This window comes from Lactuca virosa, chromosome 9 (assembly GCF_052849685.1).
Source record: "Lactuca virosa cultivar CGN04683 chromosome 9, Lactuca_virosa_CGN04683_v6, whole genome shotgun sequence".
NCBI lineage: Eukaryota > Viridiplantae > Streptophyta > Magnoliopsida > Asterales > Asteraceae > Lactuca > Lactuca virosa.
In genome coordinates, this window is record NC_136434.1 from 151,812,799 (window position 1) to 151,838,982 (window position 26,184).

Consider the following 26,184-nt stretch of genomic DNA (forward strand, 5'->3'; position numbering starts at 1 on the left):
ATGATATGTCCTAGTAGATAGACAATGGATAGAGTATATGACCCAATAAAGAAACATACAAATGATTCAACCTATAACACTTTGAAAGTAGGTGATAAATAAAAAAGAAAGACTTACAGTATGAATTGTAAGAAATGTTTAAACTATTGATTTATCCCGCCTAAAGAAAGAAATTCTAACACGAGGAAGAAAGCCTACGGACAGCCTAATCTTCATCTCTAGAGGTTTGGAAGGAGATGTCTATGTAGTGACATACAAAAGATTCAACCTAGAACACTTTGATTGGGCATCATAAAGTAAGACTAATAGAGAAATATACAAAAGATTCAACCTAGCACCATATCAACGATTGCCATGTTAAGCATTCACTTGTGAATCATCAACAACAATGTATATATATACCACAAAAAGGATACATAAATTTCATCATTCACATATCAAGAGCTACACAAACAAACAACATCCCACAAATTACCTCCAATAATACACCACAAACAACATTCTTGTAATATTGTTCCTTCATAAAGTTGTTACTATCAAGAAGAATAAGAACACCACAACATTATTGCCAAAATTCACGATTCTTGATGATGTATCCACCTTTTTCGTGCTTTTGACTGCTCTTTTGGTAATCAAGAGTCCACTTTTCATATGTACAATCTATAAAGTTATAATAGCCACCATGTAGAGAAAGCAAACCTTTTGCCACTCGTTCTTCTACCCATGGGTATGTAAGCAAGTTCAATAGTGAATGATTGATTGATTCCTGAAAAGTTAAAGTTGTCAGACAATGTTTGGCATGTATTGGACTGGACAAATGACCAAATTACCCTTACATTCCAAAAAGAATCATAATACTAACGTAAGAGAAGTTGTAAGGAAAAAAGGAGGACAAATAGGTAAACTGGTAAAGGGTTAGTGTCTTAATACATTAAGCTATGTTTCTTTACTTAACTCATTAAGTCATTTTGTCCAGATTAAGAAGAAAATAAATAGTCATATATCAATGGGACAAAAATAGCAAAAAAAATCCACCCAAAAAGGTGGGACAAGGACTCACTCTTGATCTCTCGTCTGCACAAAAGACGAGAATACCCTCATCCTCATATCAAAATAGAAAGTTGGTAAAAAAAATGATAATCATAAGCACCTTTTCACAGTGTTTGCATTGCTGGTCAAAGCTGAGATTAGAAGTGATGGCTTTTGTGCTTGATCTTGCTGATTTTCCAACCACCACCCAATTCTTGATAAAGCTACTGAAAAATCAAGAAAAGCTATATGAGAAAAATATAACATGAAAAAACTTTAAAGAAAAAGATTTTGTAAGTCAAAAGTCAAAACCTTGAGTTTTCTTCATCCTCCATGCTCATTAGGGCACGGATGCCTCCACAACAGCTATGGCCAGTCACCAGTATATTTTCAACCTGCAATTAATTTTATTCTCATTATCATTAATTAGAATTACGGTTTTATATCCATCAGTAATAATAATTATTATTATTATCAGAAAGTAATACTTACTTCAAGTGCATTGACTGAAAATTCAAGTGCAGCATTTGTTTCACATGGTCCATTCTGCAAATGAAATCAAGAAGATGATAAAACTTGTACAAAAGAAGCATGAAACTCTCAAAATCAATATATTTTCAAATAACTTGTGCCTATTAATGAAAAATTTTATAATAATACCTCAAATGGTGGAACAAGATTAGCAATATTGCGGACTACAAAGGCTTCACCAGGTTGAAATCCTAGGATATAAGAGGGGCAAACTCGGGAATCTGCACAAGAAATCACCAGAAACTGTTCTTACAATTGTTAGTCAACCAAACAGTTCCCATTCTAACAAAAAACAATAAGGTTATGTTTCATTTTGCACTTGTGTCATTTACAGACCAAGGGTAAAATGGTCATTTGGTCATACCTTTGGGGCTTGAGCTTCAGCAAGTTCTTGATAGCACTCCAAGTTTCCCCTGTCCAAGAATAACAATGTCTCAGATTAATTAAGAATCTCCATTATTTGAAACTTTCAGGTGTGATACTCTTGTCACTTACAAGTATTTTTCTTTTTTAAAACGCAGGAATCTTTGCTTCATTTCAGTGAATGAATCACTTCCATCTTTTGATTTCTTTATAAGATTTGGTGGATCCACTTTAGTTTCTTGAACCAAAGCGACCCCCTCCATTGAGGCTTTCAATTTTAAAGCCAGATTGCTCCTGTAAATGAATGAGGTGGATAATTTTAGAAAAAATATATATAATATATTTTTTGTTATTGCAGCATTAGGCCATTAGCTAACATAAACCAAAATAAAGACATGCTTATCTCTTGGGTTCAATCCCGAAGGTTGCAATGATGTCTGTAATGTTAAATATATGTTTTTTTCCTATATAAATAAATCATCAAACGTAAGGATATATATATATATATATATATATATATATATATATATATATATATATATATATATATGGTGTCATATTGCAATCTGCACCAAATGGGAATCTTATTTTGGATAATAAAAAGATTTTGCGAGTAAGATATGATGAACACTTGAAACATACAGAGAATTTAAGAAAGAAGTTGTAAGCATAGCTTTAATAATATGAACTGAAAACTTTTACATGACCTACTTGGAAGAATTCAGAAATCCGAGGTGTGTCTGCTCAATTCCCAAAAACTTCAACTTGGAACCTGAGATCTGCCACGGAAATCAATACAAAAACAATAATCGGTCAAAAAAAACAGAAAAACATTTCATCGAACATCTTATCTGCATACGACATATACATCTAAATAGAGAGATAGAGAGAAGGGGGTTACTGTTGATGTTGATGCAGCCGATTTCGAACACTCGGATTTGTAGAGAGGAGAAGATCCAAGAATTGACTGCGCCATTTTCGGATTAATTAGAGGGTTTCCTGCTGGTTATATAGAATGCTAAATGCTAATTCTTTTTTATCAAACAAATTAGAGGCGATACATGCGAATATATATAGAGAAACGGGAAGTATACCAACTGGGTGTTGGTGGCGAGATCAAGAACAATCGTTTCATTCCAAGAAAGGCGGAGAAATCTATGTTGCCATTACTAAAAATAGGAAAGCTGTCTGCTCAGGCCAACTCATCAATCCAATTGGAATAACTAGGCTTCGACAGGTGTGAATGTGATGTAATAAATAGATAAGTCCAAATTCCCATTTTGGGATTTTCAGAAGAACAGTAGTTTCGTATTTTTCTAATTATAGTCATCAAACTCGTTTTATATCACTTTTTATAACATAAAGTAGTGTTTTCATTTTTATTGGTAATATTTATTTATTGTTATAAAGCCCTTCCATATCTAATAGATTAAAGATCTAATAGATTAAAGGTTTATTGGCAAAATTAGTCAAGATGTAGCTTTTATTTATGGAGAAATTTTTGACAAAAGTAGTTTATAGCTTTTATGTAAAATTAGTTAAAAACTAAAAATAAAAGCTATCAAAAACTACTTAAATAATTTTTGGATTCAAAGTTTTTTATTAAAAAGTAAAAACTTGTCAAACAAAAAAAATTCCAGTTTCTCAAAAGATCGGCTACTAAATACATTTTATAAATTTATAACATGAATTTCAGTTAATCTCGAATTTTGTGAGCTCGTCTAAAGTGTAATGTTTCACCAAAAGTCTTTTGATTTTGATATTTTTAAAAGTATTTTAATTACTTGATCATAAAAAAGTATATTTATATGTCAGAAGATTCATGTGATTCAAGCTCCAAAGTCCCAACCCAATGAAGAAGGAACTAGAATCAAGCATGACCAATTGAGCATTGGCGATGAATACGAAGAACAATATTTTAATTTCTAAATAAAAAATGAAAAAATTCACCCGTTTGGTGTGGTCTCAAATCCTCAATTATTTTGAGCCCAATCACTATTTTAATTATATATATATATATATATATATATATATATATATATATATATATATATATATATATATATATATATATATATAATTTCTAACATTGTTAATTGTTCTTTCTAGTAATTCGTAATTCGTTTAGCAAAGCTTGTCTACTAATGCCACAATTGTGTTTTTGAAAAGCTTGCCTACTAATGTCGTACTTGTGTTTTTGAAAAAATATATATATAAACATTTAAGTTTGTAATTATTACAAGTTAAGTACATATTGTTGAATTTGGTTAAAAAAAGTTAATTTTTATTTTTAAGAACGGTTAACTATGGTGATTGCTAATTTAAGTTAGATTTTGTTGAAAATGATTTGTTTATTTAGTAGTTAATATTTTGTTATAGATTGTTGAAATCGTTACAATTTAATTCTTATTTTTTGTTAATTGAAATTTTTATAGTAATTTGGATCGAGGATGCATGGTATATTGGTATGTCATTATATTTATATGGTTTGGGTCTGTAGCTGTCTGTGGGACCCCATTTTACTTCATCAAAAAGACTACCATGTTCTTTTAACATATTATGGTAGCAGTCTGGTCACCATTTGATTGTATTTTAATGAAAGATATTTTAGATTTACAGAAATAAAAAAAAATTAATAACATTAAGCTATATATTTAGTAAAGTTTTACATGTATTTTAATCCTTAATATTCTTGTCTACCATGGAAAGAAAATATGATAATTTTTGCTCGTTCATTTCGAAACAAATATAACGTTTAACATAACATTTAATTTTTGCTCATTCAATAAAGTTTTACATTTATTTTAATCGTTAATTTCAAGTCTACCAACAAAAAAAGGGACTGATGATTTTTGCTCCTTCACTTCGAAACAAATATAACTTTAACAGGTCATATAATTTAGTCAAAACAAAATTGATTATTGATAATATAAAATTAAAATTTATAAATTAACATATATTTAATATGTCAATAAAGTTTTTTTTAGATTCTTATTTCTATTATTAAAGTAGATTTCAATAGTTAAACTGATGTTGAATTAATTCATTTATATCTTTTCTTGAGTTCTGACTATAGTAATAGTTCATTTTTCAATTTCTACATCGACATTCATTTCTACAAAAAGTCCACAGACTTCTTCCATGTAATTACCCACGTCGACATCCCTAACAAACAAAATCGGAATCGGAGTTGTGATTATGATTATGATTGTATCGAAAAGAAGAAGTAGAAGAAGGGATGAAAATTAAACGGTTTTTGACTGAAGTTGTTGATCTTCCATAACTTTTTTCTCAATTTCGAGAGCAATTAATTGATATGCAAATGGTGAATTGATTGTGGGGTGAAGATTAAGTGGTTAGGGAGAAGATTAGATGATGTCTGTAAGCAACTCAATTTTGCCCTAATTAAACTATCTGCTTCATCAATGGCTTAAATAACAAGAACATCTCAGCAAGCAACTCAATTTTACCCTAATTCAACTATCTGCTTCATCCATGGCTTAAATCAGCTTCGTTTATCTCTCTCAGAAGGTACAATCATCTTCTTTTGCTAACCACATACACACACGATGATTGTTTTGATTCTTTTTTGCTCAAATATGATGTGTTTTGACATGATCATATTTCAATATTTCAAAAAATGGTGGAACAATAAATATTATTACATAAAAGTAACAAATTAAGAAATAGTATACTTACAACTCTGATAGAACGCAGAAATGGTCGTAACCCAACCCTCATCTGTTCATCAAGTGTACTACTGTGTAAGCACGATGTACAACCTCTGTTCTCTCTTTGCCTTCTAGAGTTCTAGTCTCTCCCAAAACTTTGGAAACCCCTTTTGTGAATCTCCTTATATGCTTTTCGAAAACAGTCTCTCTATTTTTCTTATACACGTAAAGTTATTATATTTTTTTAATTAAATTGTTTTTTAAATCTGTTTTTATATTCAACAATGCAATAATGCATGGGCATAATTTTATAATCACTTTAATTTATTAATGATATGGAATTTTGGCGACGAGTTTTTAAGTCCTTTTAGCAGCTTGAGTGTTTTTGTTTTTCTTTTCTAAATATGAATGAAAAAATATTTTTTGAAATTAGAATTTGAAACTTTTATTTTAGAATAAAAAACAATTATTTCAAAAACTATTTTCAGATAGAGTTTATACAAAAAGTTTTTGACTTTCTGGTATAACAAAATTACTATGTTACGTTAAAAAAATTCATATGTTTATTATTCAAATGTTATTTTATATATTTTTACATTTTTTAAAAAACTTATAACTATTTTTCTCAGAAAATGATACACAAATAAAAAATTTCAACTTTTAGGATTAAATAAAAGATACAAATTTTATCATCTAGATTCTATCTAACTATTTTTGTCAGTCATATTTTAAACAATAACTTTACTTTGAAATATCATCTTAAAATATATTCGTTTAAAAAATAAAAATCATGTAAATCGGTCTTGATAAGAATATTATTTTTCGATTTTTAAATAATATTTCACGAAATAAAAAATTGTGTGGATAGCGTGGAAGGTGGAATTATAATATTTGAATAATATTTATATAGTGGATTCAATTGGAAGAAAACTACTAAAAAGTCAAGAAAGGAAGGATAAAGACTATGAATTGGAAGATGAGCGCGATAAGCATTCCAACTCAAAACGATAGGGTATACAAATCATTAACCTTCATTTGATCATTTTGCCTTTTTTAGAAAAGAATTTTATCACTTAAATATAAATAAATAAATAAATATAATATTATAATACAATGAAATAAGGTAAATCATTAAAAAGTAAAGGTTGTTCGCATCTAGAATAGGTGCTAAACTTAATTTATATTTTTATATTTACTTCAGACATAAATATCATAATATCTTGTATTTATCTGTTAGATAACTTTATATTCATTACCTTTATTATTTTTAGAATGGCTAACACCAAATTAAGATATACATTTTCAAGCATATAATATAAAATACAAAATCTGAGTCTTTCTAGAAATAAAGATTTACCTCTAGTCACAGCAGATTATTATATTTATATTTTTTTCTTTCAAAAAATTTTGATTTAATATTTTTCATCATTAATAATTTTAAATTTAAATTATTGATATTTATACATTACGATTATTGTCCTTTAATTTGAACTTACGTTTTTAGTCCTTACATAACTTTTTATAGTTTCGTTTTTATTAATATTACTTTTTACTTAAACATTATAAATTTTTATGGTACTTGTTTAAGTTCTTATTTTATATTCCTAATTTATATAAACGTTATAGATTTGTTAGGTTTCCTTAGGTTTGGTCCCCTTGGTTTGATTTTTTTTTTTGGGTCCAAACCAAATTTAAGGCAACATAGACCAAACCGAAAATCGAATTACAATTCAACTTTGCTTGTTTTGAAAATTAAGGAAACCGGATTTTAAGGTTAAACAAAATCCAAAGTTTCAAACATCAAATATAATATTCCAAACCAAACATAAATAACCGGTTTAAAATATATAGTAAAACAGTTTATGGTAAATATTACTTAAAGAGAAATAGAATTAACAGAAGTATAAGCATACATGCACTTTAACGGTTCACACTTCAAACTTTAGAGATGGTGGGCAGAAGAAATTGGCAATGACCAACATAACATACGACAATCGCCACACAACAAAGTAAGGGAGAATGGGAAAAAGTGTATCACTTGCCATATATGCTTGAAAAGAAAGGAAGACAAGGAGAATGGATTCAAGGAGGGAACTTTTGAGGTTATAGAATTGAGAAGGTGATATGTTTGTGAAATATGAAATCTCAAAATATGTTTTCAGTTTGTTTGAAAACTATCAAGTTTTCACATCTTCAAAGTCAAAAAGAAGTAAGGACAATCCCTTGACCAATGAGAAATCCTCAAAATCGTTTGAAAATTATTATTCTCTACTCTCTAGTCTGTAAAATCTCTTTAACCTTTAATATAATCGGACTCTTTCAAACATCATAAATATTTAAAACAATCATACATTTAAGAATAGTTTAAATCTTTTAAACAGTCAACTCTTTAAATCATCTTATGTCTTAAAAATATTTTAAATCTTTAAACATCATTTAACCATAAAGCATCTTAAATATTTAGAACTCTAAGTAGCAATACCCTTAAGAACATTTATAGTATAAATACTCTTTCTATTCAAAACTCTTGAGTCTCTAATCTTTCGAACATCTTTAATTTTTGAAACGTCATTAATCCTAAAACATCTTAAATCATAAAACTTTTTATTGGATCTTATCCACAACATAACTCTTCATATCATAACTTTTACTCTTTTTTAAATAAAAAACTATTTGATAGATTACAATTATAAAATTTTCACAAATAAAAGATGTAAATGCATTATGTTTATATCCCCGATCCTCATTCATCTCCTAGTCCTTTCTTGTACATCTTGGTTCTCTTTTGTTCTCTTTGGTTCTCTTTATTCTATTTTGTTCTCTTTTGTTATGTATTGTTCTCTTTAATTCTCTTTTGTTATGTTTGGTTCTTTTTGGTTCTCTTTTATCAAGGACATATAGGACACACACCGGTCTTCCCCAACTTATATGAATACATAATCAATATAAGGAAAAACTTTTCAAACTTTGTCTTATACTCTTAACCATTACTCTTTAATAAAACTCATTTTCATGAATACACATAAAGGTACACATATAATATAACACAAAGCACACAAGTATAACACATTTATATAAATATAAGTCATGAAATCATCTTTAGTTTTGTATAGGGGACATGTATTCAGTCTTCCTCACATTGATGTATCGTTATGTCAATTCACATTCCTTCAATTCTCAAATGGTCTCTTAATCACCACCTAATCATATATTAATAGGTTACAAAATGGTCAAAATATCCTTGAGAGGGTCCCTAACTTTCTCGGTCTCATTCTGCTTGTTATGGCCCTATATATAAGTATTGTATAACATCCCATTGTCCATTATTAAATTCATCGTTGTGCTTTCTTTTATAAGCTTAAAAAAATAGGAATAATAATAAAAATAAAAAATAATTAAAAGTAATTACTTAACATACAAGAACTATGTTTTTAGGTGGGGGGCTAAAATGGTTAAAATTTGGTATCTTAAATTGTTAAGGCTTTTGACTATAAGGATTGTTTTTACCAAATCTGATCGTTAAGAGGACAAAGTAAAAAATTAGGAAAAAGGCCTTTGGCCTAGTGGGTAATAGGGGGTACACCCTATTGTCCATTGGGCCAAACCCTATCCCACCTAGGGTGCACCTGACCGGTTTAAGTAACAAACATGGAGGGTGTACGGTTTTGTGTACCTCTCGAGAACCCTTGTCGGATTCCACCTCCACCCGCAAGAGCAACTACCGCCAGATCTTCATCAGAGAAAAAGAAGAGAGAGAAGAGTAAGAGGGAGCTCATTTTGTTACTTGGAAGCATTGGGTGGTATATCTCTCATCTTAACTTGTTTTCTTTCTTCTTCTTATTCTCTAAAACACTTCACATAACCACCATCAACCACCACCGAAGAAGGTGGTGGCACCTACCGTAAAACCTCCCACAACCACCATAATGTCTTTTTGGTGGCGGTGAGGTCATTAGTGTATCAATTTCATGTCTATATTTTTACTTCAAGCATTTTCTTCATTTCACGTTGCTAGTTCATATCTCTTTGAAATTGTATTGTTATGTGGGTTTTGAGCATCCTTGGATCACCATAGCTCCACCTTGTCACCACCAATCCAGTGGGACTGATTAGTGTCTTAACTTTTAGATTATGTCTTTATCTATTAAGTGTTTAATCGATTTAGTTGAAGACCAAACCCCTAAATCTCTTCTTATGAGCTTAAAGTGAAAAAATAAAGTTATGTGTTCATTTTCTTGCCAAGTTCTTAACCCATTATGTGGTTTATTGCTTGATCATGGAAAACTTGGTTTAAGCTTTTCACTCTATTGAAATGAATATTTATGAACTTAACCATTAAGTACTTAATGAGTTTAGTGTGATGTAGGCTCAAACTTGTTGGTTTTGCAAAATTCTGAAATTGTTACGTCGTGACACATCTATTGTTACGTCGTGAAAAACATACTTTCATGTCGTGGTGGTCAAAATTTGACTTTCGTTGACTTTCTCAAAACAACAACGTATTTTCATCTAAACTTCAAACAACTATAACTTTCTCATACGACTCTATTTTCAGCAAATTTTATATCCACGAAATCCTTATCTCGCAAACTAAAACATTCCTCAACTATCTTATGTTAAATAACATTTATCAAATTAAAGCAACTCAAGGCTTTATCTCAACTGTTGATCTCACAACGATTTATATCTCTTAGGGTAGTGCATGTTTAAGAAAACAGGTATACATTATAGAGTGTTTCTTCTTTGGAGTTTAATGCATCACTTCATCAACTTCCATCTTTTGTGAGAATCAAAGTATTCAAAGGTTGTAACACTTTTCTTTTTTATGGTTGTTTTAATCTTTCCTAACTGTAGCACCTGGTTCCTGGTATGTATTTCATTTATGTAATTTTACATTTTTGGCCTGGGACTCGGCGAGTTGATGGCCCAACTCGTCGAGTAGAAGCGGGATAGAACGCGGGGTTTAAGTATGGGACTGTCGAGTCGGATCCTGGACTCGACGAGTAGGCTCTGTTTGGACAAAAACCCTAATCTGAGGGTTTGCACCATATTTAATCATCTCATTCAGCCCCCACTCGTCCCTATTGCTCCCAGAAACCCTCCCTAGCAAACCCTAAGTGTTTTGGTGCAAGATTCAAGGCTTTTGAGTGATTTTGTGGATTTTGATCACAAGGAAGAAGGAAGAGCATAGAAGGATCAAGAGGAGACTGAAGGATTCGAGTTTGGTGCATCATTTGTTGTTCTCAGAAGGTATAAAGTCTATACCTTGCTTGTTCTTTTGTTAGATCCCTTTTTGGGGAGATTTAGGGCTTTTATAAGTCATTCTTGGTAGCCAACCATGATTGCAAGCATGGTTGGGGGTTGAGGCTTCGGATCTAGGTCCATGGAAGGGTCACAAGGCAGTTAGGGGTTGCTTTTGCACCCATGGAAGGCCTCATGCATCTTAACAGCTTCTTTTTGGGCATTTTAGGCTCAAAGTCCCATGCATGCACGTAAAGTTTGTAACTTTACGTGCTAGATTGAGTTTAGGGACCTAGATCTATCATTTGGACAAGAGTTGCACTCCAGAAATCGAAGAAATAAGACTTGGACTGCATCGACTCGGCGAATCGTTCTTGGGACTCGGCGAGTCCAAGGTTAGACTCCCATTTTTCTGTTATGGTTAATGGGAACCAGTTGAGTGAAAGAAAGGTTTTAGAGGGTCCAAGGGAGTGACCCAAACGTATTGGGATAAGCCATAGTCCTGGAGTTCATAGGACTCGACGAGTGCACGAGCAGACTCGGCGAGTCCAAGACAATCTCCCAACTCTTGAATATGAACTCGACGAGTTGTTCATACAACTCGGCGAGTCGAGGACAGGACGTGTTCTTAGGATGAAGATGGACTCGACGAGTGTTCATACCGCTCGGCGAGTCGGATGAAGGTTCATCCGAGGTTGTGTTAGAAGGAGAACTCGTCGAGTCGTTGATAAACTCGACGAGTAGGGACGTGGATGAGGACAGTTAAAGAGATAGGGACTCGACGAGTTGACGACCCAACTCGGCGAGTCGGGTCAACTGGAAGTTGACTTTGACTTTGACTTGGACTTGGTCTGGGGTAAAATAGTCATTTTACCCTAAGGGTAGATATCAGATTCTGATTAAGTGTTTTGTGGGGATTATAGCCGGAGGATTTCCGGAGCAGCAGCAGTCAGAGATTCCCCGCACAGATTATCAGCAGCTACTCGTTTGAGGTGAGTTACCTTTCAGTAGCGGTGGGTCTACGGCCACAATGTTGGCCCACCAGTAGGAGTTGTATGTTAGATGATTGTCTTTGTGACATTCATCTAGGTTTGTTACTACCTGATATGTTTATGTGCTAGCATGATATGTTATATGTTATATGTGATAGTGGTAGTAGGGGGAGAATAGTCCCCAAGTTCGGTCGTTAGGACCGAAGGGTAGGTCGGGCACCCCATAATTGCCTGACAGTATGTTCATGCTATGATATTATGTGGTAGTAGTAGGAGGTGAAATAGTCCTCGGATGATAAGGACCGACGAGTAAGTCAAGCACCCCAGAATGGCTTGACCAGGGTAGTCAGGCACCCCAGAATTGCCTGGCAGTATATGTGTGTTATGTGGTAGTGGTAGGGGGTGAAATAGTCCCTGATAGTCGGGTGAAACAGACCGACAGGTAAGTCAAGCACCCTAGAATGGCTTGGCCTGGGTACGTCAAGCACCCCAGAATGGCTTGACCTGGGTAAGTCAAGCACCCCAGAATGGCTTGACCTGGGTAGTCAGGCACCCTAGAACTGCCTGACAGTATGTATTGTATATGTGTGGTACGATGGGGGAACTCACTAAGCTTCGTGCTTACAGTTTACAGTTTTGGTTTCAGGTACCTCTTCAACGAAGGGGAAAGAGCCGGCGCGGTAGCGACACATCATACACACACGCATTGATTTTCCGCACTTGAGATATTCTGGGATTGTACTCTGACATGTTGCTATTATATGTTTTGGGTTTTCAGACATGATACATTGATTCACAAAATGATATATTGTTACGCAGTTTTCTTATGAATGTTTTATAATCCGTTAATTAAAATGAAATTTTTGGACTCGAAATTTGGGATGTTACACTAGCTTTGCAAAATGATCATTGGTAGGTAAAATGATTTTAGTTTATTCAAATATAAAATTGCTTCTGTTGCTAAACTCGTAGTTTTGACTATTTATTTTAGACTATTTTTGAATAAAACCCAACAAAAACATATGCCTCTAAAGTTCTTTGAGTACACTCAAGAGCTTATAAAAACTATCAAGTTGAGATAAAATATGTTCAAGCCAACAGCAATGCAACATGCCTTTTTACGAAGGCACTTCTTACTGCAATCTTCAAGAGACGTGTCTATGGAATTGGAATGAGACATGTGTATACCATATAATGTAATAAATGTTTAAACGAATGGGGGTCAACTATACACTATACTATTGTTCCTTTCGCTAAAGTTTTTTTCCCACTAAGTTTTCTTTAGCAACGTTTTTAATGAGGCAATACTTCAAAGTTGAAATGCGATCTGAAATGATGTCATCCAAGGGGGAGTGTTGTAAATAATTGGATGAAAATATTTTCTACCCAAATGTCAAATATGTGTAAGAGTTCTTTTCAACTCTAATGACAAATATGTCAAATATGTGTAAGAGTTATTTTCACCTCTAATGACAAATATATCAAATATGTGTAAGAGTTTATTAATTATGTCTAGTGATTGTACTAGTATAAATAACATCATTGTAAATGTAAAGATATACCAATTTAAATACAACTTACTAGTGATCAAGTTATCTTCAAGTCTCTCTTCTTCTTTCATAAAGTTTTAATTTAGGTTAATTAATCTTATTTTAATTATGTCGAAATGAATATATATATATATATATATATATATATATATATATATATATATATATATAATAAAAACTAGTAAAATATCAAATAAATGGTAAGACAGTAATTAGATAAACAAAATTTGTAACAAAAAGAAATTATAGGAAACAATGATGCAAACATTAAAACAATAGGGACCATTTTCATAAATCAGGAGGACCGTTTATGTAATATTGTCATTATTCAATTTCTGTGATTGGCTGCCACAATTGTTCCATCCTTCCGTAAACTGTTTTGCTCCCCTGCTCCACCGTGCGCCACCGTACTGCCTCTCTTATCCTTGCACTTTTCTGCATCCCCATCGTCTACACTCGAACCTCTTTTCTGTCACTTCTCTTCAATGGCGTCTATATCTCCCCCAACCTTCCCTTCCTCCACTCGCAACTTCGATCCAACTCTCCACAAACACACGTACGCAACCCCTAAATTCAACACCACCTCTCATTTGAACCACCGATCAACCAATTCGTCGACTCTCTTCGCGCAATCTCTCTCCATCGGTTTTCATTCTAAGAGCATCTGTCGCTGCCAAAAAAATAACGATGAAGGCAACACCAGAGATAACGAAAGCCCTCGCCGTTGGGACTCGGCGTTTCACGACTACTTTAAAAATGTGATTAAGTGGTTCGATGATTACATGGATGGCTATCATATTAATCAACCGGAAAACGACAAAGGGCAAACGGATGATTCTGGTGGTGGTGCTGTGATCGTTGGAGATGGAGGTAGTGATGAAGATTGGGATTGGGAACGGTGGAAGAAGCATTTCAGTGAGGTGGATAAGCAGGAGATTATCGTTTCTATCTTGGAGGTATTGTGTTTGACTGTTTGAGTATTCTCTTTTCTACTCTAGACTATTGTAATGACATTCTGACATGTATGTCATTACAGAATCAACTACACCTTGCTGTTGTTAAAGAGGACTACGAAGAAGCTGCTAGGATTAAAGTGGCAATTGCAGCAGCTGCAACTAATGACACTGTTGGCAGAGTGATGTCTCAGCTGAATGTAAGAGAATAATGTGCTTTGTTATTAGTGGGGAGCATCACAATCACATCTACAATTACAATACCTGTAGTACTTATCTATTTTCATGATGTTGCAGAAAGCCATAAAGGAAGAACGTTTCAAGGATGCAGCCTTTGTACGAGATCATGCTAGTGCAGGTTTGGTGAGTTGCTACAACCATTCTCTCTTGAACTCTGAGAACTATATGCAATCTTTTTCTGTATTTTTTCACATATGGTTTACTTTATGTTGTTCATATGACATTTCAGGTAGGGTGGTGGGCTGGATTTTCAGATGATAGCCAAGATCCATATGGTCGTATTATCCAGATAAGTGCAGAATATGGAAGATACCTTGCAAGAAGTTATACTCCCAGGTTTAGTAACTAATTCTTGTGCATAATTTTCAACATTTTACTCTTTGAATCTGAGAAAATGACTATCTTACCCTTCTGTATATGTACATTTGGTTGATTCTAAAGATGCATTGTTGTTCAGGCAGCTTGCTGAGGCTGCAGATGGTGTCCCTTTGTTTGAGGTTTTTATCACAATGAATGAGAAAGGAGAATACAAACATCAGGTAGCTTTCTTTATCTATCATTCTATCTCAATTTCTGTTAACTTCTGTCATGTGATCCTTCACTTATTTCACCATGGGATTGAATTTGCATAACCAGACTGTATACTTGAAACAAAGTGAGAATTCTAGAAACTTTTCAATCGATTCCGCCACATCATCAAGTCTTATCAATGCTTTGAATTCCCTGGACTCCATGGATGAGGAAACTGATCTATCTGCAAATGACAATGAAGACACGAATGCTGGTTTTGAGAGTATTTTAAGAGATATAATTCCTGGTGCAAAAGATGTGAAAATTAAGGTGATGAATCTCACACCACTTGGAAAAATAGACATGAGTTTAATCTCAAAGGTGGTTGAACAAATAATGGAGGAAGAAGATGAAGAAGAAGAAAGAGAGAGTGATACAGAGTTGGATAGTGATACAGAGCAATATGAGATTGATTTTGATGTTGGGAATACAATAGTTGATAATGAAGGTAATAGTCAAACTGCAGTCAAGATTATGGTTAGTGATTTGGCACAAGAAGCTTCTTCTGACAAATCTTGTAAAGATATAATTCGAACACCTGCCAAATTAGAAAATAAAAATATTTCATCTTTCACTTTCAAAATAGACAAAGAGAATCCACAAGATTCTTTAGGCAATAATGGTGGAATTGAAGGTAGTAAAAGTCAGAGCACAGACAATGTTATTCTTGATCTTGCAAGGTCTATTGTAAGAGGGGAGATGCCCATGAAGGTTAGATTTGTCATTTGTCATTTGGGTACCATTTTTTTTTTGTTGTTTAGAAAATAAGTCTTCAAGTTCTTGATGATATATTTCCAATTCTCAGGTGCTTGACAATGTGGATGAGTTGATAAATCTCACCATTAATCAGGGGCAAAATTGTCAATCTTTATCTGGATCTACAACATTCAACCGAATTGAGCTTCCGTTAACTGGAGACCCTTTAAATGGTAATCTTTTTGTATGTAACAAAATAAAATCTTTCTTTTCTTTATATTTTGTTAATTTCAAGATAAATTTGATGCAGGACTTTATGTTGGACATGGGAATTACACTTCTGAAATCATTCAATTAAAGCGTAAATTTGGTCAGTGGAAAGAAGATGGAAACAAGGAGTTTACAAATCTTGAGTTTTATGAGTATGTAGAAGCAGTAAAAATCACAGGGGACCCACAGGTGCCAGCTGGACAGGTGTGTTATTCTTTTCACATTTCTAAAATCATATCTTACAACTATTTTCATCTTTTTTAACATATAATTTTTTTTTTACTCCAAAAGGTTGCATTCCGTGCAAAAGTTGGAACAAAATATCAGCTTCCTCATAGAGGGATCATTCCAGAAGAATTTGGAGTGGCAAGTCCTGACATACTTTTTATTAGAGTAAATTACAAAAATGGTCCCTATGCTTTCTGATTTTTGCATGTTTAGTCCAGAATTGAACCTTTTTTCAGTTTTGGTCCTTATTCCAAGGCTTCATATCAGTTTTGGTGACTGGAATCTTGAAATAAGGACCAAAATCAATATAAAGCTTTGAATAAAGGCCAAAACTGATATGAAACATTAAATTAAGAACCAAAATTGAAACTTTTTTGAGTTTCAGTCCTTTTTGTAAGGTTTCATATCAATTATGGTCCACAGAATCTTGAAATAAGGACCAAAATTGTAACTTTATTCAGTTTTGGTCTTTATTTAAGGTTTCATATCAGTTTTGGTCTCTAGAACCTTTTAATAAGGACCAAAATCATAAAATCTTAGTCACCAAAAAAACTATATGAAACCTTGAAATGAGGACCAAAATTGGGACCTTTTACAGTTTTGGTCCTTATTTCAAGGTTCCATATCAATTTTGGTCCCAAGAACCTTGAAATAAGGACAAAGATCGTTATGAAACCCTGAAATAAGGATCAAATTTGTAACCCTTTTCAACTTTGGTCATTATTTTAATGTTTCATATCAATTTTGGTCCTTAAAACCTTGACTTAAGGATCAAAATCAATATGAAACTCTGAAATAAGGACTAAAATCGATGTGAAATCTGATAATATTTGAAAAAAGCTTCATTTTTGGACTAAACACAGTAAAAATCAGAAAACACAGGGACCAATTTTGTAATTTTTAAAAAATGTGAGCTTGTTTGAGATTATTTTTGGCAATTCAGATTGCTCGATATCAAGGACAAGGGAGGCTTGCAGAGGCAGGATTTCAAAATCCTAGATGGGTCGATGGCGAACTTGTAATTCTTGATGGAAAGGTTTCCCATTTTTGTTTCTTTGCCTTTGATTTCTTAATTAATTTATTTTTTATTGACGAAATAATAATTTCTACTTTTTGCAGCACATTAATGGAGGTCCAGTTGTTGGATTTGTATATCGGTCACCTGAGAACCATTTTTGGCTCTTCTTTAATCAGTTAAGGCTCCAGGAATAGATGCTTTTTTGTACATCAACAGCAAATCTCTCTCTTCACTCTTCTACCTAATTAGGCTTTTTGTAAGTAACCTCTTCACCAGTGATAGAAAATGTATCCATAGTATTATTTTAGAAATTCACATGATAAGAAATAGCACATCATGGGTTTCTAGAGACAAACTTTTAACATATTAATATATCCATTACTATTTTTGCTTTTTTAGTGAACCAAAAGACACATGTTTTGCTATTTTTGCTCCTCTTCCTTTAGCCATGTAAAGACCAATGTGGTGTACTTAAAATCCCTATTATTATTATTTGCAACATTTGTTTCTTCCTATTACAACAACATTGTACATTGAAAAATCTATACTGTCATATCCATCCAATTTTCACAAATACAAAGCAATTTTCACTGTTGTAATTAGGTAAAATTTTCAAATTGCAATGCCTAAATGAACATATGATGCTATTGTTAGATGTGTTTCCCGAGGTAGAATAAAATAATTGTAAGTACAATGTTGTGATAGAAAAGAAGTTGGTGGCTATAATAAACATATAAATGGAATTTAGTTGCTTTTCTTTTGGGAATTTAGCCTGGTTTTTATTTACATAAATAAAACATGAAACATAATAAAAGCTCGTCAAACCCAAATAAGATTATAATTTTTTTTTAAAAAGCACTATGATCTATTAGAAGGGGTTCATTAATCGGATCTTTCTAAGTCCTTTTCAAGTCAATATATCAAGGAAACAATGAATCTAATGATTTAGATAATTAATTATATATCAAATAATATAGTATCTGTATCTTATAGTATCTTATATCTTTATATAATTTGAAAGTAATAAAATTTTATACCTCGGGATGAGCTAAGGCATCATGAACCATTTATTGTCAAATGATTTCAACATCTTAATGGTTCACAGAAGGTAGGGTTCCTTATATCGTTCAAAAGTTGTATCAAATATGATGAATGCGCATTCAAAGGTTATTAAACAACCCCCAACTAAAAGCGTCATTTAAATCGAACTTGATAAATTGACTACAACCTACTCCCGATTACTTATAAACTTATTCCCATAATCATCAAATCTAACTAAAACATATTAACATAATAACCAAATGTAGCTAAATGTGTCATTTCAAATGTACTTGTATAAAAGAATATTGTACATGTTCAGATATTGACAAATTTAAGTGAAACAAAGTAGGTTTTCTTTGATTATAAACACTAAAGCCTGAAATGATTTGGAGAAATAAAATTGTAAAATCGGAGGTTGTTCATATGCTATGTAAAGTAGTATTTAAATGTATCGATCATACAGTGGTAATGCTAATGTCAACTTAGGCAGTTCAAACTTGTAACTTGGGCATTATTTTAGAAATTAACATAATAAGAAAAAGCACATCATGTCTTTCTAGAGACAAACTTTAACATACGCAACATATAATTACTTTTTTAGTCCACCAAAAGAGACATGTTTTGCTATTTTTGCTCCTCTTCCTTTAGCCATGTAAAGACCCATATGGTGCATTATCTCCTGCCATAAAAGAAATGGATTATTGTCCCAAAAATCGTTGCTTAAAGCTAATTAAGGGCCTGTTTAGTTCGATGAAATGATGGAATAAGCTAGGTGAGGGAATGAGACATTACATCCCACAAACATGTTTGGTTGGCATGATTTTTTTTTTTTTTTGGTATTATATGTAAATACAATGTATAATTTTAAGTCTACTATTTACATTATTTAATTATAGTTGATGGATTATTTTATTGGGTTAAATGCTATAGTTAGATACGTTTCTCAAAGTAGAATTGTCCTAGTAAGAAAATAATTGTAACTTGTACGTATAATGTTGTAAATAAAAAAATAGAAGTAGATGGCTATAATAAAAATATATGTGGAAACAAATAATCTATGATCAGGGTGGAGCTTCAACATATAATTTGGGGGGCCAAAAATATAATATGGTTAAAAATCAGTGAAAAGGGGGGGGGGGGGGGGCACAGCCAAACTTTTATATTTTTAGGTCTAATATGTGTAAAATTAAAGTATAAGGGGCTATTTGTAACAAAAAAAAATCAGGGGAGCCACAACCCCTGGTCCTAATAAAGCTCCGCCCATGTCTCTGATCGTCAAGTAATTGTATGAATTAATATAGTATCTAAATCTTATATCGTATATCTTTATATAATCTAAAAATAATAAAATTTTGTACCTGAGGATGAGCTAAGGCATCTTTAGTGCCCCTTGCATCCGATTCTGGGAAATCAAAGGTAGCACAACCATGGGAATACACCACCACATCTTCCAATGGTGCTAGAAAACCACGATTTCTTGCTGATAATGTTGAACAAACAAAATCCAGCACACATATATCTGTGCATATTCCTGCCACCAATAACTTAAACAAACATAATGTATAGAATTATTAGTTTGATCTTGTTTGATTTAGTGCTATCTTTATTTTCTACTTAACAGACTTAATATAGACAGACCTTAAATAAATATACACCATTTATTTCGTCAGCGTCACTTGCAAACAAAAGGGTAAAATTGTCCTTTACTCTTGTTAAGACAATTCCAATACATTCGGTTCAAACGAGAAACAGTCTTTGTCCACACAATATTCACTCCAAACATTTATTTATTCGTAGCCACAACGGTAATATGGTTTATTTTAGTCCAAAAAAAACATTTGTTCATACAACATTTACCAAATAAACATAACTTAATTATTCAACATGACAACATCACTCGCACAAGGGTACAATAGTCATTTAGTATTGTTTAGAAAGTTCGTTCGGTCCAACAAAATAGTCTTTGTCCATACAATACTTACTCCTATACAAACATCATTTATTTAATTGGTAAAATTGTCATCTGTTATTATGTCCAAAAAGGAAACAAATTTTTATTTGTGGAACAAATATTCATATTCTAATAAATGAATAGTTTTAATCTCCTTTTGTCAAATGTCACTTTAATACAACTCATCATTAATATCATGTCATGTGTCATGTAGATATATTTGACAACTCATTTCAAAATTCAAATTTACATTTTCTAATTATATGTTAAATTTGAAGTTATAATAACTTTAAAATTTTGATATATATCTTAATTAATAATTTATTTAAAATGACTTATTTAAAATAACTAATTAATAATTATAACATTTTATTATAAAATTTTAATTAATTTTATAACCGTGGTTTCCACGGGTTATAAACTAGTAATTCATAAATACTTACTAGTTGGATGTCGTTGGTTTTGACCCAATCCGCAAAAGCATTTGAACCATCTTCTTGAATAGAACCAATATATCCATCGTAACAATCCTTGCGCCTAATTGTTACATTCGGCTCTTTCTCCAACCACTCTAGAGCTATATATAAAATGAAATTTATATAAAATATAATTTGAAAAAAAAATGAAAAATTAATGTTATAAACTTAATAAAGAAATACAAGAAAAGATAAAATAATACCAGGAACCAAATTGGATTCATGAGAGTCAGCAAGACAGTGAGAAGGATAAGGGTGTTCGAGTTTTCCAGGTTGATGTGTATCTAAAAACGCAAGAACTGGCCATTTGTTCTCACAAAAAATTCTTGAAAGTTTTACCGACTCATCGACCATTTCGGATATTTGGTGGTTTGGCTCTCTTGGTGCCTTTTTTTATATAAAAAAATCAATTGTCAATACGTAAACTTTAGAGTAAATTACATTTTTGTGTTGTAAGTATAGCTTACTTTTGTAATTTTGATCCCAAAAAGTTCTTTTGCTTTGTTGATTCTTATTTTCAGGTTCTTGTAACGTTCTTTTTTTTTTAATTATTTTAAGTAAAATTACTATTTTTAATCTTTGAATGTAGCTGATTTTTTTCAATTGTAGTATTGAAAATATAGTCATTTTACGTAGAGCTTGGACCAAAACGTTGTCAAATCTCAAATAAGGACCAAAATTGAAATACCTAAAGATTAACAATATAGTTTACCCTAAACTTAATTGATGGAGCATCAAACTATGAACCAGGCTAGACAAGCTAATTTTATAGCTATGTTTGATGATGTAGATGAAAAGGGAATTTACATATTTTGTACACGATCAAAATCAAATCTTTTATCAGTGTGAAAAAAATTACAGTTTTTGTCTCATTGACATCAAGATTGTCAAGTTTCTAGTTTTACATGGCAGACATGATGTTTATGAACTCACCAGGTTTCCAGCTCCAATGGTGCAGAAGCCATTGATGATGTCAACAAGAACGAGTCCGGTTTTGATATCTTCCGATATGCAAAGTGATTCCTCTTCTAGTGGTACTTCTTTCTTCAAGAGTTCAAGTGTGTGTAGCACCATTTTTGGTTCTCTTGAGCTTCAATAATGGCCTGAATACTTAAGAAAAAAGTATGGTTCATATCTTTGAAGTTATATTGTTGTCTTGTAGAATCTGGAATGATCCTACGTCTTGTATTGGTAGACGACAAAATATGATTCTTTTGCATTTGATAGATGACAAAATGATCACCTCTTCTTTTTATACTTTTGAAAACCACTTTGGATATGGTTTGAAAATGTTGTTACGTTGGGTCCCATGTAATAATTTATTAAGCATTTTCATATGTCACAACTTTCGTTTACCTGTTGCTTGATTTAAGTATAACGTTTTTTTAGAAACTATTTGCATATGTCTAGCTGTATTGTTTGGTTCAGTAGTTTTTAAAAATCAAATCACACAGTTAATGTATGGAAAAGGAAACACGAATCGTAAGCGAAATTTACATGAGTGATATTTGCGTTACGTTGATTTTAGCTGCTTTCATGTGGTGGAACTTTTATTTTATTAATTATTCAATTAAACTACTACAAAATAAACAAGTCAAACATGTCAACTATGTAGTTTTCTACTTCTTCTTTTATGCAAGGTGGACAACCATATATGACCCATGTCATAGAGGAGACCCAATTTTACATACGGTTCACTTCGTTGTCCATCAATCTAGTAATCCAAACTCCAAAGACAAAATACCATGTTTTGTTTCAATTCCAGTAGCTCATGCTAAAGTATTATACTAGGGATGAGCATCGGAATCGGCCCGAACCGGAACCGGCCCGGGAACCTAACTTGGTGGAAAATAGGAAGCGAACCGGACCACCGGTTCTATCGGTTCCGGTTCCTACCGGTTCTTGCCGAGTCTTCAATGTTGGAACCGATCCTTGAGAAATAGCAACATATTTTGAGAAATATTTCGGTTACGGTTTTGGCCGGTTCTACCGGTTCCCGGTTCCAAAAATCCACAAAAATATCGTCCCGGTCCCGGCCCCGGCCCGATCACTTCTATCCGGTTCCGTTTCCGGTTCCGGTTCCGGCCGGTTCCCCGGTCCAAATGTTCATCCCTATATTATACACTGTGAACTCGATCAACAAAAATTTACAATCAAATGATATGCTTATCGTGTTGCTATTAAAGAAGTGAGTATGTTGATTGAGTTCTTCGAGGAGTTTAGAGAACATGGTTCTCTAAGAGGATTGATGATGCTAATGAACTTTCGTTTGATTTTTTGTTTTTTGAAATGACAAATCTAATCTCATCCTAAACTATTCTTTAAATCCACCTATGTCCACAATGGAACTTAAACCCTCAGCCTCAAGGAGAAAAGAGAACACCGGATATCGCTGGGCTAGAATCCCTTTGGTACTTTCGTTTGAAATGAATATTGATCCGGTATTCCCTCAAAAACGTACCGTTAATAGAAAAAACAATTTGATGACAATTCAAGTAATAAAGATGTCATATTTTCACTCGAGGAGAATTTAAAGTTAATTGTTTTTTATATAATGTAATCAAGGGAGATCTTCTCTTCAAACAAGATTTGAACACTTCTTATCAAATGAAACTACCAACCCTACCGATGTTTTAAAACATATGAAAAAAGTCCATTGTTTTCTTAATGCAATTATTACATATAGAGTCTTGCTGGTTATTCCAGTAATGACGTCTATAGAAAAAAGTTTTTTAAACTGAAGTTGTTAAAGTCCTTCATACATTACACAATGTCATAAGAAAGACTTAATGAATTGACAATGATAGTTACTGAAAACGTTATATTGGAGAGTGTTGATTATGAAGAGTTGATGACCAAATTTGCTTCAAAGATTGTTAGGATAGTCTTGCTCTTATTTTTGGTCGCACACCTCAAAACGCACACCCAAAGCGCATAAGGGGGAAAGTGGGGAGGGGGGTGTTCACTATGTCATATAAGCCGCGACTCATTCTTATCGCACTCTATTCTATATAGCCTAAGGGTGTCCATAATGCATGATTCATGGATTATCTAATTAGACTTTTTTTAATTGACATTTATTAATTAAAATAATAATAATAATAAGGTATCAAGTTGACATTCAATTTACTTAAAGTTTAATAAACATCGAGTCTTTAATGGAAAAACAAGCTTTTAATTTTTTTAATATGTTTAATAAACTTTATAAAATTCAATAGATCTTATAAAAATTATGTTTAATTAAACTTTTAAATTATAAAAATTAAATTGTAAAATTGTATTGAAAAAAATAAAATACTGACATAAATGTTCATTTGTAAGTTGTAACTCAAGAATAAACCAATTTCCCAACTTCAATTACATCAAAATAAATCAATCCCGAAGATGTTCCCTTTTCAATTCCACCCATCACCCCAAAACGCCACAGCCATAGAATGCAATCACCCACCACCACAATCACAGCCGCAATACAAAATCTCAATCTCACCCCCAATTTCCTACCAAAATTCCCGCCAAACCCACTTCGCTTCCGCCCGGATTTTTCCAACCGCCGTAGTACTGCAAGTATGGCTTCCTCTTTCGGTAGGTTTAAGGTTAATTCAAAATTGGATAACAGTTCCGGTGAGTTTCTTACTATTACCGAGTACGCCGGCAAGGGAGGCGCGAACGTAGGTGACGATCTGGTGGTGTTGTTTAGTCACTTGGAGTATGCGTTCAAGAGAATTGCAGCTCTCGTTGCTTCTCCGGTCAATTCCAGCCTCGGAAAAAGCTCCGGTGGTGGCCAAGATGTGGACTCCGGTAGAGATAAACCTAAGCCACTCGACATTGTTTCTGTACGTATGCTAATCATTTCGATCTCTTATGTGCAAATTATTAGTGGGTTTCGTATTCTTAAAATCCCCTTCTTTGATGATATGAATTTGGGAGAACAATTCAAAGCCAAAATCTAGTAAATTTGATGTGTTCTCTAGTTCTTTTTTAGGGTTAATGGTTTGTTTATATTTCCCAGAATGAAATCATCTTGTCTTCTTTGAAAAACTCCGGAAAAGTTGCAGTTATGGCTTCCGAAGAAGACGATGCTCCCGTTTGGATAACCGATAACGCCCCATTTGTGGTGGTAACAGATCCCCTCGATGGTTCTCGTAACATCGACGCTTCAATCCCCACCGGAACCATTTTCGGGATCTACAATCGCTTAATAGAACTCGATAATCTTCCAACGGAGGAGAAGGCGTTGCTTAATTCGTTACAGAGCGGCAATCGCCTCGTCGCCGCCGGCTATGTTCTTTACTCCTCCGCCACCATACTCTGCACCACCTTCGGTTCCGGCGCACACGCCTTTACTCTCGATCATTCCACTGGAGACTTCGTTCTCACACACCCAGACATTAAAATCCCTCCTCGAGGTCAGATCTATTCAGTAAACGATGCACGATACTTTGATTGGCCGGAGGGTTTGAGGCGATACATCGATACAATCAGACAAGGGAAAGGGAAGTTTCCGAAGAAGTATTCTGCGCGTTATATTTGTTCGTTGGTTGCTGATTTTCATAGAACTTTGATGTATGGTGGAGTGGCGATGAACCCTAGAGACCATCTTCGGCTTGTTTATGAGGCGAATCCGCTGAGTTTTGTGGCGGAGCAAGCAGGCGGGAAAGGGTCGGACGGGAAGAATAGGATTCTGTCGATTCAACCGGTGAAGCTGCATCAGAGACTTCCGTTGTTCTTGGGAAGTCCAGAGGATATTGATGAGTTGGAGAGTTATGGTGATGTTCAACAAACTGTAAATCCTGGTTATGATGTTTGAATGCATGATCGATACCTTTCGTTTTGTGTTATAGTATCAATGTCGTCTGTAAATTACTACTATGATTGTTGTAACATCCTATAGAAGATGAATTTTAATAGAATTGAAAGTCGAATGGTTAATGTCCTTAAACTAGTTTAAACGGTCACAAGATGAATCCGTTATGAAACTAGGCTAATATTTAACTATATTATTAACATATATTCCATTTCTTTATAGAAAATAAAAGTCATGTAAATATTGTAATTCAAGTGACTTTACCGTAAAAATAATTAAAACTTTCATAACACTAAACAATTATTAACAAAAAAAAAAAGTTAAAATGCTTTGACACGGTTCTATATATATGTTGAAATATGGGCGAGAAGAAAAGAGAATAATGGTAATCAAAGGTTCGTGGAAGATCACTTTCTTTGTTGATATTTTTCCATTACATTGATTGAGTTACAGAATAATTCAACTTTGGATAACTGTGAAAGGGGATGAGCAAAGGAACCGATCCGGCTGGAACCGGTCCGACCCGGACCCGACCCGGAAACCGAAGTCGGCTGAAATTA

The 26,184-nt window shown here is 33.1% G+C and overlaps 4 protein-coding genes across 11 annotated transcripts; 2 read left to right on the plus strand and 2 right to left on the minus strand.

Moving 5' to 3' along the window:
- Window positions 1-369: 369 nt before the first annotated feature.
- On the minus strand, window positions 370-5,783 carry BCA5 (beta carbonic anhydrase 5). Of its 7 annotated transcripts, none has more exons than XM_079070858.1 (10): window positions 5,623-5,783; window positions 2,825-2,890; window positions 2,635-2,702; window positions 2,056-2,217; window positions 1,925-1,973; window positions 1,690-1,803; window positions 1,522-1,575; window positions 1,342-1,424; window positions 1,151-1,256; window positions 370-766 (listed from the first exon to the last, which is right to left on the minus strand). In XM_079070858.1, exons 1-10 carry the CDS (start codon window positions 5,662-5,664, stop codon window positions 563-565), a joined length of 948 nt encoding a protein of 315 aa, XP_078926984.1. In that variant the 5' UTR covers window positions 5,665-5,783; the 3' UTR covers window positions 370-562. The 7 variants fall into 7 exon arrangements, with proteins under 7 accessions (XP_078926984.1, XP_078926988.1, XP_078926986.1 ...); XM_079070862.1 differs by having other exon boundaries at window positions 2,825-2,922; window positions 5,623-5,779; XM_079070860.1 differs by lacking the exon at window positions 5,623-5,783 and adding an exon at window positions 3,018-3,208 and having other exon boundaries at window positions 2,825-2,922.
- Window positions 5,784-13,696: 7,913 nt separating this feature from the next.
- Window positions 13,697-17,761, plus strand: LOC145137849 (protein EXECUTER 1, chloroplastic-like). Of its 2 annotated transcripts, XM_079071990.1 has the most exons (12): window positions 13,697-14,333; window positions 14,414-14,530; window positions 14,628-14,693; window positions 14,800-14,906; window positions 15,028-15,109; window positions 15,207-15,588; window positions 15,727-15,851; window positions 15,946-16,069; window positions 16,147-16,310; window positions 16,398-16,472; window positions 17,278-17,370; window positions 17,454-17,761. In XM_079071990.1, the coding sequence occupies exons 1-12, from the start codon at window positions 13,863-13,865 to the stop codon at window positions 17,544-17,546; spliced, it is 1,899 nt and encodes a 632-aa protein (XP_078928116.1). In that variant the 5' UTR covers window positions 13,697-13,862; the 3' UTR covers window positions 17,547-17,761. The 2 variants fall into 2 exon arrangements, with proteins under 2 accessions (XP_078928116.1, XP_078928115.1); XM_079071989.1 differs by having other exon boundaries at window positions 15,207-15,851.
- Window positions 17,762-18,793: 1,032 nt separating this feature from the next.
- On the minus strand, window positions 18,794-21,947 carry LOC145141017 (nicotinamidase 1-like). The gene is made up of 5 exons (XM_079074378.1): window positions 21,754-21,947; window positions 21,024-21,207; window positions 20,788-20,921; window positions 19,752-19,937; window positions 18,794-19,072 (listed from the first exon to the last, which is right to left on the minus strand). The coding sequence occupies exons 1-5, from the start codon at window positions 21,892-21,894 to the stop codon at window positions 18,983-18,985; spliced, it is 735 nt and encodes a 244-aa protein (XP_078930504.1). The 5' UTR covers window positions 21,895-21,947; the 3' UTR covers window positions 18,794-18,982.
- A 2,224-nt stretch (window positions 21,948-24,171) lies between these two features.
- Window positions 24,172-25,759, plus strand: LOC145140852 (Inositol monophosphatase family protein). Its single transcript, XM_079074233.1, has 2 exons — window positions 24,172-24,653; window positions 24,830-25,759. The coding sequence occupies exons 1-2, from the start codon at window positions 24,255-24,257 to the stop codon at window positions 25,625-25,627; spliced, it is 1,197 nt and encodes a 398-aa protein (XP_078930359.1). The 5' UTR covers window positions 24,172-24,254; the 3' UTR covers window positions 25,628-25,759.
- The last annotated feature ends 425 nt before the right edge of the window (window positions 25,760-26,184 follow it).

Excerpts from the sequence above, each read along its gene's own strand:
- LOC145141017 (XM_079074378.1), bottom strand. The coding sequence starts at position 21,894 with ATGGTGCTACACACACTTGAACTCTTGAAGAAAGAAGTACCACTAGAA. Across the intron at positions 21,208-21,753 it reads CCATTGGAGCTGGAAACCTG|GCACCAAGAGAGCCAAACCA; the intron begins GTGAGTTCATAA and ends ATATAAAAAAAG. Across the intron at positions 19,938-20,787 it reads AAACCAACGACATCCAACTA|TTATTGGTGGCAGGAATATG; the intron begins GTAAGTATTTAT and ends TGTTTGTTTAAG.
- LOC145140852 (XM_079074233.1), top strand. The coding sequence starts at position 24,255 with ATGCAATCACCCACCACCACAATCACAGCCGCAATACAAAATCTCAAT. Across the intron at positions 24,654-24,829 it reads AGCCACTCGACATTGTTTCT|AATGAAATCATCTTGTCTTC; the intron begins GTACGTATGCTA and ends TATATTTCCCAG.
- BCA5 (XM_079070858.1), bottom strand. The coding sequence starts at position 5,664 with ATGAGGGTTGGGTTACGACCATTTCTGCGTTCTATCAGAGTT. Across the intron at positions 1,974-2,055 it reads TTTAAAAAAGAAAAATACTT|GGGAAACTTGGAGTGCTATC; the intron begins GTAAGTGACAAG and ends ATTCTTGGACAG. Across the intron at positions 1,576-1,689 it reads ATCTTGTTCCACCATTTGAG|AATGGACCATGTGAAACAAA; the intron begins GTATTATTATAA and ends TTTCATTTGCAG.
- LOC145137849 (XM_079071989.1), top strand. The coding sequence starts at position 13,863 with ATGGCGTCTATATCTCCCCCAACCTTCCCTTCCTCCACTCGCAACTTC. Across the intron at positions 14,531-14,627 it reads GAGTGATGTCTCAGCTGAAT|AAAGCCATAAAGGAAGAACG; the intron begins GTAAGAGAATAA and ends ATGATGTTGCAG. Across the intron at positions 15,110-15,206 it reads AAGGAGAATACAAACATCAG|ACTGTATACTTGAAACAAAG; the intron begins GTAGCTTTCTTT and ends TTGCATAACCAG.